Source organism: Nicrophorus vespilloides, unplaced genomic scaffold, assembly GCF_001412225.1.
Source record: "Nicrophorus vespilloides isolate i.1.1-1 unplaced genomic scaffold, Nicve_v1.0, whole genome shotgun sequence".
Classification (NCBI taxonomy): Eukaryota; Metazoa; Arthropoda; class Insecta; order Coleoptera; family Silphidae; genus Nicrophorus; species Nicrophorus vespilloides.
The window spans coordinates 26,298-47,061 of NW_017099536.1; the positions used below are offsets into that span (position 1 = coordinate 26,298).

Below are 20,764 nucleotides of genomic sequence, written 5' to 3' on the forward strand. Positions count from 1 at the left end.
ATATTGGTATTATTTACATAAATAGCTAAATAACCTAACATATTTGAAAGTCTTTGCTTTTAAGATAAGTATTTGAGTTAGTATTTGAAGACAAAAATTAGTTCTTGAAGAAAAATATAATAGTCACTGCTGTAATTTCAAAATGGAAAATTGTAACCCAAATAACATGAATTTACAAAGAAGAGATGAAAAATTGAAGCAATTTACTAATGAAAATCGTTATGGTATCTTGCAATAGCTATTACAGTATATAAAGAACAAAAAAAAATTAGAACATGGTTCTACTGATCGTTGGAATATTCAATTTAAGTCACAACCACCAAACAAACAGTTCTACTTTAAATGTTCTCGACTTGTTTTTTTATAACTCTATTCAATCACTACAACATGAACCTTCGCCAAGCACAATTGATGAATTGATTGATCTTGAGCACAGATGCATTTAATAAATTAGACAGAAATAATCCTGATAACGTTTTTATAACATTACAAACATTTATGAAATGAATTATGTTAACAGGAGGATTTCACCCATCCAATAAAATTACTCATATAAATAAGGTAAAACTTCGACATGGGGGTCCATTTACTAAAAATATATATGCTCAGAGGAAGCGTTCAACAAAGGTAAATCTCACTTTAACTAAATTTGGATTATACTAAAAATATTTATATTTAGTTATATTATGATAATAAAATTAATTTAATAGTTTTTTATATTTAATTTTAGTTTTATTTGATTTTTTTCGTAAATAAATATTAAAATCTATACTATATTTTCGGACAAAGGGAGTATTTGCTATAGATGAAATTGGTAAGATGAGAAATGATAGATACGATTATTTCTGATGCTATCGCATTAATTACTTCAATCTTCAATAATTCAAGCAAAATCGATGTAAGTAAGGAAAACCCCGTCACCGCAGCAGTTGCGTAACAGCACGTAATGGCAAATGCGTTTGAGAGCACGAAATGATAATAATAATAATGTAGAAACGTATATTGGTCTGACCTTGGCAACTGTGATCCCTCTGGTGAGACGCACGCCTCTGGAGATGAATCTTCCTCCGTCTCGCAGTCACCGCTGTCCATGCTACTCATAGCCACCTGTAAGCAGGAAATTAGTCAACTTGGACGTTATTGGAAAGGTCAGAACTTATTGTAATGGAGAACCGCGGCAGCTGCATGATCGCAACGCATTTACTTTGTCCAAAAGAAAATAGTCGGATCAAAGCAAAAACGAAATATCCGTACTACCAAATTCCTATTAGGTATGCTCATTACGAGTCAGCCATTTACGAGGCGAATGTTTATACACGGACTAGCAGAAACAATTGCAATTTATTGCAACGTTAATAACAAATTGGAATTGCAACAGGATACGGGCATTATTAATAAATAACCTGTTCCGCGCAAAAGTACGGGCGCGCACATGTGGAAAAGGCCGAAGCGATATCAGGAGACGCCATGAAACTTTTTTTTTAATTAATTCGTTAATTATAAACTTTTTTCCAGTCCGAAAAACCCTAGACCTGAATATAAGCATAATACTGTAATATTCCCCGGAGTTCTCGGCGTAAGCCTCTGCCCACACTTTGCGGACTTTTCGCTTCAAAAGTAAAAAAAAAACATGAAGCCGAATTTCAATTCGCGAATAAAAATGAATCAAACAAATAAAATGGAATTATTCGCGAAATCAAGTTGTATTTAAGTACTTCGGGAAAAGTTAGTGCTTGTGGAACATAAATAAGTTTCTATCCGCATATACATTATTCATGTTCCAGCAATTTGAAGACAGTAAGGAAAAATAAAATTAAACAAAATAAAGAAAAATGAAATAGGAGAGAGCTGAGCTTACCATCGATTTGATGATTAAATTCCCAAAGGCAATGTCGCATTTCTTTTGAAAGCACTCTTAATTAATATAATTATAAATAAACTTATACAGCGGTTATGCAATTATTGCGGACTTTTATTAATCGATTGGTATTTATCATGAATATAAGTATTTAATAAAGAATTTGTATTAAGAACAGTTCTCATTAGTTAAAACCATTAATAACCAATTGGATACAACTTTTAGAGATTATAACCAAACATATTAATCAATTGGTGCGATATATCCACATTTCTCATTACAACAGTACTAATATAATTTTACGTTTCAAAGCAAAAAGCTGTCTCAATAGCAAATCAAAAAAAGATAAAACGAGGAATGTGTATATTTCCAATGTGAACTCTATATAAAGTAAGGTAAAGCCAGTCGTCAAACGCATATAGTTTGACTATTTACAAAAGATAAGCATTTTTTTTTAACTTTGAATAGATATTGGTACGATAGAATATGTTTTGAAACATATGGAGGTTTATCAAACTTTTTAAGTTCAGTACTGGAAAAGATTTGTAACATTTTAATAAATATATATATATATATATAATTGAGAAATAATATGTAAATATGTTAGTAATAACTTTATAATTCATGCAAATTGTTTAATTATTTATTATTGCCTTAAAATTGACATACATTAACCAGACTATGCGAGATATTATCAATTATAACAACTTATTATTAATAAGAGACTATTTGTTTACAAATTTTTATTTGGGTTATTAACCGAAGATTTTCTGCCAAAAGAATTATAAATTTACAAAAGTTATAAATATTTATATTTTTCAATCAATAATAAAAATTAAATTAAAAAGATAACTTCTTAGCAGATCTTTAATTGAGAAAAACTAACACACATTTTATAAGAAATGTTTAAAGTAACAATTAACATTTAGAAATTGTTACCACAATTGATCGAATATATGTAGGTTAAATATGTTTACATAAATTCTTAAAGCATGGAGATAAGGCAAAATATATATATAAGTATTTTCCAATGTTTTAGACCTTGCATACTTATGTCAACTTTGATAAAATTTGTAATACGATGATTTCTTGTACAAATTTATATCATTTAAATATGTGGAATAACGTGAGTAGGAGAAACACCAAATTAGTTGAAATATTTCATCATTTTGCATAAGCGATATTCAGACCTAAAAGTACCAATAGTTTTATACAAATTATAATTGCGGAATATCTCGCATAGACCGGCTATTCGGTTCCGCCAATATCTCAAACTGTTTGAAACCGGACTAATCGAGAACATCAAACTCGCATAAAATTAAGCTTCACAAAAAGACACTTGACCATACAAATATTTTGTGTACTATAATTTTAATATACTTTCACGTCTTTTGTTCAGACTTTCACGTCTATGTGTACTATTTTTATAAAAAATATTTTTTAAATTAAATTTTAGTTTGTTTTAAAAATTTAAACCGTGCTATAGTAAATCCGGACTGATCGAAGCCGGGCAGGTTTTGCTATACCTTTATATCAACAAAATGGATATATACATAATTGATATATACAGAAATAATTATAATTAAGAATATATTTGTTATATAAAATAAATGATACAATACAAACACATTTAAATGGATGACCATGTTTAGTGTGTTAGTTCGTTAATTAAATGCCATCCGTTAACGAGTTTACGAAATGGAATGGGTTTGTAAATAATTTATAATATACGGAGCAAGGCGAAAGCGAATATCCATCAACGTATACTGAAAATTCAATTTCAACATACGCGTTAAAATGACAAACCGACGGTCTGAAAGTTATAAAAACTTTTCCAATTTAAAGAATAAGAAAGAAAAACACACGAAACGATATTTACTTAATATTATAAGTTATTGCATTGCCATGCTTTTTAAAACGATACATTTTAATACAAATTTCAACTTAAATCGTAATAATTATAGGAAAGTAATTATAATAAATCAATTGGTGTTAATATTGTTCATTAAAAACAATTGCTTACTCTTAAATATCAGACGATATCCTTCATATAACAGTACATTTAATTACTCTAGCAGTTGTTTAACGTTTCCATGTTTAACATTTTCCTACATGAAGATAAAGTCAACCAACAATATATGGTTGATTTTATGAATATTAGAATATCATGGTCGTTGGCCACGACTTTTTAGACTTTATTTCTAAATATATTTTACAACTCCGATGAAAGTATTTGTATTTCATTTATCTATATTCAATAATTTAGATTCCGATTTAATATTCAGGAATTTGGTCTAAGGTCGAATTTTAACAAGATCCCCCCTCGAGTATGAATGAAAATAATATACGCACGAATACGTATACTGTTTTCCTATTATTATGTAATGAAGTTCTCATGTGTATTTTGCTGTGAGGCAATTCCGATCTTTGGGTGGCTAATTAATGAGGCCAAATCACTCGATTCCTAAAACTAATTTAAATCTTTGGATGAAACTTCTCATGGTTTGAGGCTTCCGATCCCGTTATGTCTACTAGTATACTTAAATTTTGGCTGAATCATAACAAGAAATACTACTTACATACATTGTAATAGACAGGTTATTACAAACATTCTCCATTCAATTGAACTCTCGTTTTAACCAGTTTCAATAACATACTTACTCATAACCATTAATTGGTGTAAAAAAAATTGTATAGGAAAATTGAAGTATTTAAAATATTTATACTTAACATTTAACAAGTTCTGTCTCTCTGCAATATTGATTTTATCAACTACAACACTCTTATATAATTATGGTATATGTTAAGAAAAATGTAAAATTATAATAAACTAATTAAATTATGCAGTTAGACTTATAAATTATGTTTAAATTATATAATAAAAAGCACGTGTTATCATAGTTATTGGAATTCCTAACAGATATTCGTGTCTCATATCACGCATAGTGTGAATGGAGCATTGCCTAACCTAACATAAGCATTTTTATACTAGATATATCACACGAATCATCATTCAACCACTGTTATCTCTATCAGCTATAAATACGCACATGATTTTCTCAATTATCCATTATCAATATAGTAATGCTAAGACGTCAACACTATTTTTTAGATTATTGATTTAAGGTTATCGACTATAACAATCTTTACAAAATCCTTTTCAGTAGAAATAATTCCTTCGATTAAATTAAATTTGAATTAATTTAATTCCACTGTATATATAACACATATTAATTAACGTATATTGTTGTAAACGAAGTATGTTTAATAACAATTTTAATATTAAATAAGTTATTGTTAAATTTTAGAGTAGCGTTTCTATTAAAATTAATTATTTAGTTTTGTTTTGTTTTATAAAATGAATATTCAATGAATACGATAAGTCTTTTTTTTTGTTAAAAGTTACCGAATGAGGAATCTCCGATGTATCAATTAATAAGTGAAGACGCAGCTAGACAATCTGCATTTAAATATGTCGCCTCTCGGATAGAAAATAAGACAAGCGTATGTCTAACGAATCATGAATGTAGTCGTTAACCCCCTATGAGGTTACCCCATTGCGAATACGCGTGTCCTCATTATAATATTCAGAATAAACGACAACAGGGGAGGAATTATCCTATTTTGTTACAAGTACTAAGTCAGGGATGGATAGAGAGAGAAGGCCGAGCGAGAGATTGGAGATATTCTATAAATAATCATTTTAATCATCCAATTATCAATTTTAACTAAATTATAATTTTCATCACATCGAATAAGTGAGCGTGTAGAAAAAAACAAACACCATTGATTCAATGGTTGTGCTGTGCAGAAACTTCTCATATAATTACAATTATTTTTAATCATAACATAGCAACGGAATAATGAATGCGCATACTTCAAATATTAGATATTTTTAATCTTAAGAATGTATGTTAAAAACACCGAACAAACAAAAATGGTTGATAAAAAGTCATGCACGATTATCACTATATTATCATTATATAAAAATACAATGCAATGTGTAATCAAATTTATGAAGAATAAAGAAATATTGGAATACATATTACATAGGCCAAATAATTTGGTCGTCTACATATACCTAATTTTAAAAATAATATGAATTTTTTATTACTCTGAATGATATACTCATAATGCAAAAATCTATTTTTATAATTTGATGACAAAATAGCAATAGCAAATTAAAGATCACTCTTCTAAATCGGTGATTCTCAAAGTGGGGTTTTCAAAACCGGTCTAAAGGGAAATAAAACCTATCATTTTTATATATAATAATAATTTTGTTTACTAATTTTAGTATTATACAAAATTAAAAAGCGGATATAAAATGCTACGAAAAATAGATAATGCTCAATATTTTTTTGTTGCTTTTGATTATCTATGATAGCATTATGTCATTGATATATTTTTGTCAATAAGATTTATACATTCTTTATTAGTTTATTCAATATTAATTATAAAAATTCATATTTACAAAGTTAGCTATTTTTGTACTCCTAAGAATTCGTGTGTTTCGAATAAAGCGATATTATTATAACGCACTTTTATGAAAACTAATTTCAATTCGTAAGATAATTAATAGTGCTAATCAACATTAATTACAATTAGCAACATTTATATCGATATTTGGTATATTTTTGTCATGCACAAATCAATATAAATTATAATTTTCGTAATTACATATAAATTAGGACCCATAATCTCTCAAGTTGGTTGAACAAATAATACATTTTTTATTACAACAAAGATAACATATATAAAATTTAAAACATTTAAAAACAAATAGTTATAGAAGAATCATTCCTATTATTTGATTAGTACGATTTTTTTGCAACATTTGATTGACTTTTCTGTAATAAAAAGCATCTTGACTAAATGAAAAATAAAAGTTGAAAGATTTAAATTCGGAAAGCTTCAATATTTGGGGACCTTATACTTATATATAAGTCAATTGTTTTAAATGCTTGTAACACGTGATGTTTCATACTTAACACAGAAGCTATTTTTGTATATCACAAAAACATTATGTATTTAAAATATCAAATAACAGCGATGTTGTTTTAAAAGGGAAACTTATCGCAATATTTAAACATATAATTATCATATTATTATACAATCGTGATGGATTTAAACTGCTTCACAAGAAATGTTATTTTATGTTATGTTGTGTATGAGCGATACATTCTAAGTACGTAATTTATATTGTGTGATTTTGGTAAAGTTCTAAGAAAATTAACATGTTTTAGTTAAATTTTAGTTTTTCTTGAAATTCGGATTGGTATAGTGAGTTAGATTCATGTAAAGTATGTAATATCATTTCTAGAGCACTTCGGTTACCGAACAAAATACACATTAATTTCTGAATCAAATTTTGTTTCCCCAATAAAGTAATTAAGATATACTGATAGAATGATTTCGGTTTTCGAACAACCTTTAGGAACGAATTATGTTCGAAAACCTAGGTTCCGGTGAATTGCCTTGAAAAATTGAATATTCTGACCTTTTATTATGTTAATTCATTGTTTTTAAGTTATAATAATACTAATACTAATAATACTTATTGCAACAATAAATTATAAAATAAAAAACTCAATAAAATAATGAAAATGAAATCAAATTCAACTGCTGCACAGGGCTATTGACCAAAGGTCTTTCCGCCCTATATATATTCTTCAAATGAAAATTATTTCATACTTCACATTGTACAATATTGTTATTCTATATAATACTATAATAATGTACATAATTACAAGCATTATAAAACTGTAATATATAGAATATAAACATTATAAATTTTAGCGTTAACAAATGTAATTATCAGTCTTAACATATTAAATATACTAAATACATGATGTTGGACAACAGAAACGTTAGTAACCATAGTATTAATGCAATTATAAATATATGCATATATTGTCTGAGTCAATATTCCAGGAAAACCAAGATATGGCATAAAGTATTATCTGACCACATAAAGTAATTGAATTATTAATTAGACCCCGAAGGCTAAAGACAAAACACGTAATTTATCGAATTTATCAATTCGCTTGATTACTTGTGCAATAGCGGCAAAAAGGAAACGTATTCATTATTTATGCATCATCACGCAATTGCTCACTCATTCTAATACGAATTTCCATCAAGTCCCACTACGTTTGTTTTTGTTGTAGCCAATGCACAATAATGTTCATTAGCTCTTAACAAGAAAACGTGCTGCTCATATTACCAGGATATATATATATCCATTATTTTATAAATCAGAAATATAATGTTAAAATGAAAAAGAAAACAACAAACGTCGACAGATTGCCGAACTAAATGTCAAGGCGATGCCAACTATTTTTTCAATTTCAGATATTTAAAGTAATATCAAAAAATATGTTTGCTAAGTATCGCCACTTAATCAATTGGCGAAAAATAATAAAAGGTTAATCGCAAATTCGGTGCAGAATGAATTGATGGTTCCCGGAAAGATTGTAATCTCGTTTCTAAATGAAATTAACATTTAAATTAATACAATAAAACAGCTGCGATATAAATCTCCAAAATATTGCTGGATCAACATTCAAATTAAACAGAAATCTTCGAGTTTGATCGAGTCCGGCATATTAATGCAAATTAATCTTCTATTAATAATATATTATTTATTTCTTCCACATACGGATAATTAGTATAGCCTTAATTGGTGCGATTTAGGAAAAGGCCATCGTCTGTAGACTTTCAGTCTATTGGAATTTAATTGGCTTGGAAATACGCTTTTTATTGTTTTTAATTGATCGCTAGGAAAGTTACAGGAATAGGCGAATATAGATAAGAAAAAACAAACGCGCTAGTGCATATAGAACAAAACACGGCACGTATGGAAATATAGCGATTTATGTAACAATGCTTCGCCGTTTGAAAAACTATAAACAAAGTACATTATTTAAATATTTTGTTTTAATAAGCATTGTTAACGATGACCTTTGCTCCAACAATGACACTTGAATGTGATAATTGATTTCAATCAAATAATGTATTTCTTTTATTTATCATATTTTTTGATAACAGTTAAACAAACCAAGATGATTTTGATCTTAATTTTTGAGCGACAAGCTCACATATACGCCACCCCTTAACAATTACCATTCTCTGTATTTCATATTTACACAAATAAAAGTCTTTTAAATCGTAATCGTAAAAATCTTAATTTTGGAGACAAAAAAGATATTATCTCAGAATCCAGAGTCACACAGCCGCATGTGCTAACATATTAACATTGCAATTTGCATAGGATAGAAAACTTTAAACATAAAATAAGTATTAAATAAAAAAAATAGTTATAAATATTGCAGAAATAAATATTTATATTTATTCAATAAACTATTATTTCTTAATTATTATAAATATATAGTTTATTACGTATATATAAAACAAAATTAATAATGATTACAAATTGTTGAAATATGTATGTTATACTATTTAGAGCTTAAGTTGAAACATTGTTTGCAGCTTGTAATGGTCCTGAAATTTAGTCGGCAGTTGCCAAAATAAGTTACGCGTATAAAGTGTATTTATAGGTTAAATGCAAATTATATTTCTCACTTGCATAACATTATTTTAAATGTCCTCAAAATAAAACTAATTCGAACGTTATTTGCTTATAATTATACATGTAAAAATATATACTACTTTATTAATGCATAATCAATCAATCAAATCCTATTTATAGATGTTTTTCTTTATACTATTAATAGATTGCATAATTATTAATAGACTTTTGTTAAAATGCAACGCGGAAAATTCTTGTCTTTAGTATTACTTTTCTAAATATAATTTGCGCTTGTTTTCGCAAACACCACTGCAGGATATTTTCATATAGTAAACATTCATTTGATCGTAGCTTCTTGCCATACCCCAAAAATAATTTCAAAGCCTTCAAATCGAGGTGTACGCACAGAGTAGAATTGCCTCAGGTATCCTGAAAATTTCATATTCAAACCAAATTATTTTATAGCATACGCAATAAAAATAAAACAAAACCATACAAAAATAATGCAGAGGCAACAATGCTTTATTGTTTGTTTAGGAAACTGTTCTGAAATATATCTCAAATCGTTTTGGCAACAATTAAGTGGAGCGTACTTAGGAAAAGTTATTTTCTGTAAGAAAATCGGTTGAAATATAGAAAGAAATAAAAACACTTTAAAGTATTGAAAATTACCACCATTTGATTTATTTGCAAGTTTTATGAGAGAAATTTTAAAGTTCGCAAGTGAAAAAGTTTTTATAGCCGTTGGCTTTAAAATGCGTATCCCAATGTAGGATATATATCTCAACACAATCTGTCTTCATGTATGAAAAGACCAATAAAAAATTCCCGTCTCTTGCAAAATAATATCTTGAACACATGTTGCAATTTTCTGTATGCAGCGCGACTATAGATAAGCGAATACTGCAAAGCTTAAATTGTTTTCATGTCAGTTACATAAATTACATTTCGTTTTCTGTTTGACGTGCATTTATATATGTCTTATTATTTTCAACCGTTTCACATCTTTATTCGAATATAAATAGTAAATAATTCTAACAGTAAATTATAAAATAAAATTTCAATAAAGTAGATAAAAGTTAACAAATATTAATAAAATTCTATAATCATTGAAATATATCAGCAGTTTCACAGCTTGGGCAGAACTAAAACATATCTTTGGGTCAAAATTCACGTCGCATTAAAAAAAATATATGCCTTTTCTTTACAAATAACTTGTACTTTTAAAACAATGTAAGTAAAAAAATACATAATACTAAAAGTTTAAAGTATGTAGTACTTGGGACACAAAAAGTATAATAGTTCCCTAGTTACATAAAAAACATCAAATATTCCATAATTTGTTTATATAAAGAGGCATTATGTAAATATAAAGTACTGATACTTTATTTGTGCTAGAGTTTATACTAAAATAAACTTTTAAAAAGAGCGGTTTTCCAATTTATTAAATATTAACTAAATTCAGTATAATTTTTCGGTTTATTAAATTTATATGAAACTACAAAACTATAACAATATAAATTATTTTATATGCCTAAATGATAGTTTATTATCCCTCGCAATTTTCAGTAATTCAGATATCAAACAGGTTTTTTTATAAACGGGTTTTTAAACACCTAAGTTATACCAAAATCAGGTACGGAAACATAATTTAATAAAATATATTATTGTAATATTTAAAATTAAAACGGAAATTAAATAAAAATAATCTAATAGACTTTTAATAGTTTACTACGAAAACATGTGTAAGTAACTAATTACATATCACTTATTGAAAAACGTTTCTTGTGTAAGAGAATATTTTGATCACGTAATAACGATTCATAAGAAAACGAATATCGAACGTCGACAAATGTACATCAAATAAAGCACGAATGCAGTATGCATTTTTTTTATTTCTCAAGGTCGCTGCACAAGTAATGTGATCCTATATTGACGTTGGTCAAGGTTTCGGAGCACCTCGTTGTTCAAAGACCCACCTCAATAATTTAATTAATGTGAGGCGGTTCTATCGTCGACGAGGATTTTCACGTAATACATGCAATGCAACACCGAGTGGATTGCACGTTATTAAAATCATTATTGCGTTGCTGCTGAAACATTTTCGTCATCTGCACTTTAGAGACATCAGACTCGGCCAAATTTTTAAATTGCCTTAGGTCAGGCATAAAGGAAACGAATTTCGTCATTGGTCCTACCGAGAAATAAATGGTATACACTCAGTCAGCAATGTACGTGTGTGTACAGAGGCAATAAATAGATGTCTCGTAACGGAGAAGTATTATGTGCGTCCTCTCCGTAACCTTCGCTTCCCCACTAACTCTAAATGCATATGATTACCGCCCGATTCAAATACGACAATCAATTGTTATCTCGTGCTGCAATTTGAAGCGAAGGGGGAGAGCATGAAAGTTTTCCGCAGCGCATAAAAAATATAGAAATAAAACTGCTAAAGACATAAATCAGTCCATTGTGTATTGACCAAGGTCAATGTTAATCACGCCCGGTACTGCTGTTGTTTCAATATATTGCTATTTTCTCTCCGCGTTATTTATTATGTATTTCTCGAATGGCCACGATTGTTATTCAATCGTGTTACATAACGCGATGGGAAAAACAATGTGTTTTGTTGTGGAACTGCCGCGTCGGGTACTTCTTCCTTCTATATTTTTTGATCTGCAATTTCTATTTTGGCACGTAACGTGCGTGTCCGAAATTTGGTCTGATTATGCGTAGTAGTGTGTAATAGGTTGCCCTCTGAATGACCTACCTTACTATAAAATTACGAGCATGGGTCAATAAAACACGCCATATGGTCCAATTCGCAACAGACCGTTTTCTATACACCAAATCTATATTTCATGCGACACATGCTTCGTTTTTCATGATTATTTGCAATAATTATGTACATATACAGCAGACGATAATCAGGATGTATGCATTCCCACAGTAGAACAATTGTTCTCGCTTGTAAAAATGCACTCTCGCCTATCTTAACTAAAAAAATGTTGCAGCGAGATTATTGAACGAGTCTCGTTAAGCGACGCCAATGCATTTCCTATTATTAATATTTGCAGATAATGATAAAAACCGAATGATAAGCTATTGGTGAAAATACAAATATAAGCACACATTCGTTGCGAAATTATTTACTCAGAACATACACTCCATCTGTGGAAAAATGTGAAAATCATAAAACTTGCAATTGCAATTCACCGGAAAACAACAGCAGATATAAATGCTGGCAGACGCTACTTTGAATAAACGTCTAATTAAAATAATGGCCGACAAAAAAGTTTCCGTTTTAAATAACCGAAGCAGACATCCTTGCCAAGTTTTTTTTTCTCCTATTCTAACCTTGATTTTTTATTTTCTAGATGACAACAAAATCAATAGTCTGTAAGAATACGAGTCTGGGAGTCTAGGAAGCTTCTGTTTGAAATCGTTGTAAGCTTGAGAAACTTATAATACAAAAAGGAATAATATGAATTGAAGATGATATTGTTTGCCGGAATGACCTAAGGTCAAAAGTCTGTTACAAAGATTGCTCTTTCATCTCGATATATTTTCAGATTTTCTCTACTGATAGCTTATATAATGTAACTATTTTAATATTTGTAATTAATACTAACATTTTTGTAATGAGTACAACAAAAATACAATATTCTTAAATACTTCTCCCAAGTTCAAAGATGCAAAATTGCTTTAAAATTGTATATTTTTAAAAGAAACTATAATTAATAGATATTAAGCTAAAATAATATTCAAAATATTTCTTAGCGACATTGAAAATATTGGCAAATTAAATAAATTAAAAAAAAATCGAAACATTAAACAATAAATTCTACCAGAAAAAGCATAAATAAATAGTATTTTTTAAACATTGTAGTAACGAGGCAAAGGACCTGGTTGAAGGCCTTGCTAACATGATTCCATAACATCTTGGATTCTGAAGGGGGGATTTATTTATATATATATTCTCTCCTCAACAGCATGAACGCATTAAAACAAGGATACAAACTGTGTTTAGTAATGAACTGAATAAAATACTTCGGAAATACAATATTTTGATCACAGCAGGATAACAAATGATCTACGATTTCAAATAAATATAATTGAAATTGCAGATACATCTTTACGTTTGCGCGATATAATCACTATAAATACGATTTTTTTTGTATAAGTTGAAGAATTGTAACAAGTGAAAAACATGTGTAATATTAATTTAATATGCTCTCGGCCCAATTTTTTATTACATAAAATATGTATTGATTACATTTTACTATCTTTACAAAATATCACTTATGTTATGTATTATTTATTAGTACTAATATTAACGGTAAAAACTGGTTTATCGCACAATATCCCTAAAACTGTTGTTTTATAGTCTATAGCTACCTATAGAGGTATAATCGCATTGCTTTGTGCAATCATTTTAGTAAATGTAATTTAATTGTGTACAAGATTTTCTTGTAATTATTTTCCAGTATTAAATTCTATTTGTACTTAACATCAAAACCTAATTCCGGTGTTTTCAACGTTCCGAACATTTGCAATGATAATCAAATCCATTGTATTGAAAGAAAACAACTGCACGTTGCATCATCATTTTTCTTTATACATTGATTGAAAAATATTTGTTCAGCATAGTTGTTTATTATCGAACAATATTTACACTAAAACTAAATATATTGAACGTTACGTATAAATTAATTAATAAGCATATATAAAACTGAATGTGTAGTTAATCAAACACGATTAATCGGTAATGTAAGAGATTCATAGACTCATACAATTCAGGGACAAGTATTAATGAAATCAGATTTGGAGGGTTTCTTCTTCCACAGCGCTAATTTCAGGCAAGGTTTCAAGAAAACCATGAATAATTGTGTAAGATAATAAATAAGAAATACTTGTATTTATTATTGGTCGTATTATCGATAATTATATCATATCATAGGAGTAAATTGATGTCACATAAAGCGTTTAATTAAAGTTTGTTATTAAAATAATAGCCACTGTGCGTCTTCCCTCGCCACTCGAAGTACATCGCAAATGTAACATAATTATAAATCCAATCATAAAAGATCCTTGTGTATCTATCAAAAAGACCTTGCACGTCGGATATTTATAACCTACACTTTGCACTTGCAGCTTAACTATTGCCTCAATTAAATATAATGCGCGTCTTTCATATGTGCACGGAACTCAAACTCTTCAGTTATCTAACAAAAGAAAATTGATTCAATTATATTATGCGCTTTACCCATACAAATTATGTATTTAGCCACGTCTCGTACACAATTTCCATTCACATATACTTTTATTTCAGTACAAAACAAATTTATTAAATATATAATTCAAACAATAATACATTTTTACTCATTAATATTATCTTATTCTCAATTTTGAAGAAGTACAAAGTTTTCATTTCACAACATTTTAAAGTAATAATTTCTGAAAATTTAATGATACAATTTTTTAACAAGCTCTAAACATGACAATTAGAATATTCTTTTAATGTCGAAGACACATCAGAAATTGACGAGAGATAACATAATTATAAAATAAGACATATCGCATATATTTAGACCTGTCGTCTTGTAGGTTAACTTCAGTAGTATATTGATGCTCTGCGATTCCACTATTTCCTTTGACTGTGAATCTGCTGTTATCCTTAACACTGACATTGTCCATCGACTTGGATGAAGGTCCATATGCTGAACCTCATTAATTTCACTTTCCATCTTTGATGAGCGATGGCCCTATTGCTGCAAGCACCGAAAGCTTACAAAGGGCATTACTTGACCAGGATTCGAACCGTCGCCGGTTCGATCGTGGGTAGTGCAACTTAACCATTCGGCTATTAGTCGCCCTAACTTTGAATTGAAGTTGATTTGTTTAAAAATATGCGATTTATTCTCAAAAAAAGGTAAATATCATAACTAGATGAGAACTGAACAGAATTAAATCGTTCACAGAGAAGAAAATATTGTAGCAAAGTGCGAGGAAAACAATTAACGGGAGGCGTAGAGTAATGTAAATATTATTCAATGGGATGATAAATATTATTGAAGGAAACTGAATGATTTACGAGGTGAAAATCATATTTGCGATAGATTAAATCCGCGGCAGAAGCCCATGTTCTCCTCCATTAAAAACACTCCATATTACGCAACGACCGTGTGTTTGCGGGGAGACGTAGTAACGAAGGACGATAGGTGGTGGTTGCGCAACGATAATCGTTTGTTTATAAAGTCGCGCGGGATCCGAAAAGCATTAATAAACAAAGATATTGAATGCCATTAGTGAGACCATCGGAATTATAAGGAAAGAAAGATGGTTGATGGTACACATACATACACGCTCGTAAATCAATTTCCTTTCAAGAAACGGAAAATTATTCGTATTTCAAGAATAATGTAAATAATGCTGTATTTATTTAAAGAAATCAATCATATATTGAAGTTATTATTGGCAGCTCTTGAGTTCTTGCAATTATGAAAATGTTTGTGTTTGACATTCAAATCGAGACGGTTCTTCGGAGATGATCCTTTAAATATGAATTAATCATTTTCATTGGACAAAGAAAGTGAAATTTTTTATAATTAATAAATATATCTTATTTTTTCAAACAGACAATTGTCATCAGTAAACCTTGTGGTTAAATAATTTAATTGGCTTGTCAGTAAGTTCTTGCAGATTTTCGCTAAGTACAATTGGCGATGCTTAAATATATCAGAATTGTGAAAACAATGAACTTGTGTAAATATTCTAAAAAGTGAGATTTCAACCTTCTTTATAAAAGAGTTTGGAAGTGCATTTTAGACTTTGATAATTTTCTAATATTGTATATCCAAATATACCACTGTAGCAATAACTAAGAAATGTTCTAGCCAAATGACAATGATTTAAGAACATTATTTAGAGCTGATGATTTAAGCCTCAATGTTCTGCTAGTAATACGTGAATGAGCAGAGACAACTATCGACGAATGTTTTTGAAGCTTGCTTACATAAACCGTTAAGATATATGAGTTTTGCACAATTTCACGGACAAAAATTACGACAATATCAGCACTTTTATTTCTCAATAAAAATTGTTGAAGTCGGACAGAGTTGTATTTGTCTGGTGAATTCCGATTTCCACAAATTTGGATCTACAAAATTCCCTGAAAAAGTTTTTTTGACGAAAAACCTAATAAATTCTGAGAGGATCAAATGTTTAAGTTGCGTGAGACCTGCAAACCCCTACCAAAAGATCTCTTTGTAACTTGTCAAGAGAATAAGCAACTAAACCATTACAACATATTAAAAATCTTAAATAAGCAGTCAACTAGCAAACTGGTGATGCATTTGAAATTTTGCAGATAAATAAGACGTTTCTAATTCATGTTATTATATAAAGTTTTTGGCTTGTTTCATGAAAATACTTGAATTTGGGATAGCATTTATACTAATTTTTCTAATACATCTAATTGGAAAAGTTTAAATATATAGCTATTAAATTACATAATATAAGATTTAATAATATACATACAAATCTGCATAATTTTCTCTACATACAACATTGTTCAAAAAATCATTTTACTTATTATCATTTAGGTATAATAATGAACAATTTAAAAGATATAAAAATCTAGATATAGTCGGTTTCTGAATTTTGATATTGTGGAACAAAAAAAAATACTAATAGCACTACATTGTTTTGGTGAGACGAACACAATCAGATTAATCAGCTTGCTATTGTTCTGATAGAAAAACGAATATAGTCGATACGTATAACATATCAGTGACCGTATATAGTAATTTAATTCATATCACGAAATCGCACAATGTAGTTTTTAAATTATACTTGCAATAAAAATGTATTTTGTTAAAATATTATACATGTACAAACAAGAAATTGAGTATGAAACAACAGTCCAATAGATATAATTAACAACTCTTATTGAATTAATTATTATGATTGAAATTAAATATTATTTTATAAATTTAAAATATTAAATGACTTATTTGAAACAATATTAATACCAGATCAAAATTATAGCGATCTTTCATTGGTAGTTTCCTAACGATTATTATCGGGGTTCGATTATTATCTAAATTGCTTGAATTTGATTAAATATTTACATATTTTGATGTACAGCAAAAAAAATGTTATTATAAATATTAAATGAATTTTAATAATTACTGATAAATAAATTAAACAAAATGTACGAGATTCGTTTGAGAAAATATTGGCTCCTATTTTTTCTTATCGGAATTAATTTCGATTGTACTAAATGTATCCATTTAAATTATACCAATTTAAATACAAGCGAAGATTATTTAATAGTTATTTGCGCACGCATGTAAAATAAAACTTGTTATTCTATGAATGTAGCTTTCGATAATCGACATTCCTTGATGTACTAATGCTTAATTCATTCAACGAATGATAAAAACATCAAATAGCAAAAAAATATATATGTGACGACAAAAAAATAACAGATTAAATTTAGTCCTTTGCATTTATCAATTATATTTTATTAAGAGCCGAATAGCACAAAAAGAAAAAGGAAATATTAAATCATTGAGACTTTTAGAACATAAACTTTACAAATGTACCGCTCTATTAATTAAACGACGAATAAGAATTCTGAAATAAAACTAAATAATATAATGAAGTTGTTTAATTATCGTGGAATTTGATTAAAAAAAAGATTATTTCCTATCACCGTAAATAATGGAAACACACGATCAACATTTTTTCTCGACAAAATATATAATAATAAAAATGACATTTATTGTACAACCATGAAATTATATACAAAAAAATGATTCTTTTTATATGTTGCACTTCTGAATCGTAATGAATTTGATTTTACATTCCGATGGAAATTTCGTTTTTTGTAATTGATTTTTTACATTTGTAACTGCATAACTTCGTCGAACTTTAAATAAATAAACTTGCATACCAACATTAAGATTGCTCAGTCGTTAATTTTTTTTTTTAGTTTTAAAATTAAATGTGTTTATTTTTTTCATGTTGATGTAAAACGTAAGCGATAAGCGTTACCAGGTAATGTATTCTTATCTCAGCACTAATATGATCACGAGTGTAAAACATGCAAAAAGTGAATACAAGAAGAATCCGTCTAGGCAGAAAGAGTCCATTGAACTTAAGAGATTATAATTTCCATGGCTTCTAGATCAATAGACAATTTGTAAATAATAATGAAAAATAACTATATGTTGCAAAAATATATTATATAAAATGAAACTTTAATACAATAATAATTATAAAATAAAAAGTCTACTGTTGCAAAGAATTTCTGTCCAAAGCAAAATATTTTTCAATGCTATTAGTATTAAGTGCAAGTAACAACAAATATTTTAATACTTTCTTCTTTGTAAGCAGATGGAGCAAAATGTTAATAAATAAATGTGAACATAAGAAAAGTAGTGATGTTGTTTTGAGTATATAGTTCAACAGATACATTTCTTATCTGCTAATTCTAGTATGTTTATATTGCAACTAATCACCTTAGATAAGAAGTTCTACGTTTATTGTGTTAATGAAAAATAACTAAATATGTACTTTTACCGATTATTGGGATTTGGTGTTATTCTGGCGTACTAGGATTAGCCAATCAGGAAATTCAGTCTTCTAGGGATTAGTTTTGTTTATAGATAAATATTTATATTTGTTGATCAATTTCTTAGTAATATAATTGTTTCAGTATATTTTGTATTTCGTTCGTTGCTTCTGTTGAGTTTCCACTGTATCTTATATATTTTACATAATACTTAACCATATATTAAATTATATATATATATTTTATAAACAGCGAACATATAATTTTTAACCTGTATTCGGTTAACGAACAGTTAAGATAACAAAAAAACGATTGATTGACATTACTTTTGAGAGATAACGCTATCACTGTTAGCTTAAGCCGCTTCTTAAATCGATGATCATTTAACGAACAATTCTGAAAGCACCCAGCCCACTGTATTTACAAATAAGATACCCAACTATTTTACCTACTACTTTACGTTATCTTTTAATGTTGACAAAACTATATAATATTTGCATTTTATATAAAAGGTGTGAACGTGTAAAATAGTTGAAATGCACGGAAAAACTTGATGTAATTAGATGTTGCATGTAAACAGAATGGAGAATTTGTATGGATTTTATATTCCTTTCACCTGTGCTTTCTTTCATGCAGTTACCATGGAAGCAACAAACAAGTTGGCCATTTCTTCTTGGGGAAGAATCTACGTCTATATAAATACGATGGAAAAGGACGAAAAAAGGTCACGCAATTGGCGTAGTCTCGTGCTGAAACGAGCACTCTTTTTACAAACTTCACCGCACGTTTCAACGACAGCAAAGTGGTGTATAGACTCAATTAACAGTTTTGATTAATTCCGTCGCGAGAATCGTTTAAGGTGGTTGCTGTTTGCTGTGCGACTTTCTGAAACTAATTAGAATATAATATGCATGCTTCTATTTATAGTATAATTGCATTTTGCGCCTTGCAACGACAGTGGTAAAAATTTCCAATACGCTTTTCCCACGTGCTTTTACATTCAATCATTCTAAATTATTTACAAAAAGAACAAATAAAAAAAAAACGTTTACCGTTATTTGGTCGACAAAAAAGGCTTGCACAGATTGTCCGTATTTCTGTAGCAAGAATCAAGGCCACGTCTTTGAGGTATTTCCGACAAATTGCGAACCACCTATATAGTCTTTATGTCTAACATAAACTTATAACAATAGTGCTGCGCTTTTACAATGCAATTGTTTATCAAATATGTGAACAAATTCATCGGGGTTTGAACTTTTAATGCGCAATCTGCATTTTGTGACCTAGCCAAGCTGCATTCACGTATATGGGTTTAATGCATATTACAAAACTTGATTAGATTAGATTAGGGATTTTTTTGTTGCAGTTTCTTTTAACACAACTATTACCATATCAGGTTGCCATGCACATCAAAAATACACAAAATAACTATAATCTATAATAACATTTGATAACAATTATTTTATATTAAATGTACCACTATGGTTCACTGTTTTGCCAATAATCGTTAATGGCATCATAAAGCCCAATTTATAAATAATTATTTTAAAATGTATAAACTTTTACTCTTTTGTATGCTAAAGCATATGGGTGGGCAACTTAGGTTTTTAAATTTTATAAAGAACCACACGTAGATATTACTTTTCTTCTTTTAATGTAATGCATATTTTCACAAGTCAACAATAATTATATAAGAACTAGGGTTTATACAAAAACCAACTTAAAAAAAAACTGTTTTCGAATCTCAACTGTTCTACAAAACCGGTTAACGAATTTTCATTTATAAAATTCTCGA

At 28.6% G+C, this 20,764-nt stretch overlaps 1 protein-coding gene across 2 annotated transcripts in view; it reads right to left on the bottom strand.

Annotated features, from left to right (window-relative positions):
- The window catches only part of LOC108564696 (aryl hydrocarbon receptor nuclear translocator-like protein 1), a 48,107-nt gene that overhangs the window by 24,598 nt on the left and 2,745 nt on the right, over positions 1 to 20,764 (bottom strand). The window contains exons 1-2 of one of the 2 annotated variants that reach the window (XM_017923793.1): positions 1,859 to 2,051; positions 1,013 to 1,107 (exon numbers count right to left, since the gene is read on the bottom strand). In XM_017923793.1, coding sequence (XP_017779282.1) covers positions 1,013 to 1,107; positions 1,859 to 1,861 — 98 coding nt within the window. In that variant the 5' untranslated portion in view covers positions 1,862 to 2,051. Of the gene's footprint in view, positions 1 to 1,012; positions 1,108 to 1,858; positions 2,052 to 20,764 lie in introns of those variants that run through there. The other variant, XM_017923794.1, reaches the window with a different exon arrangement.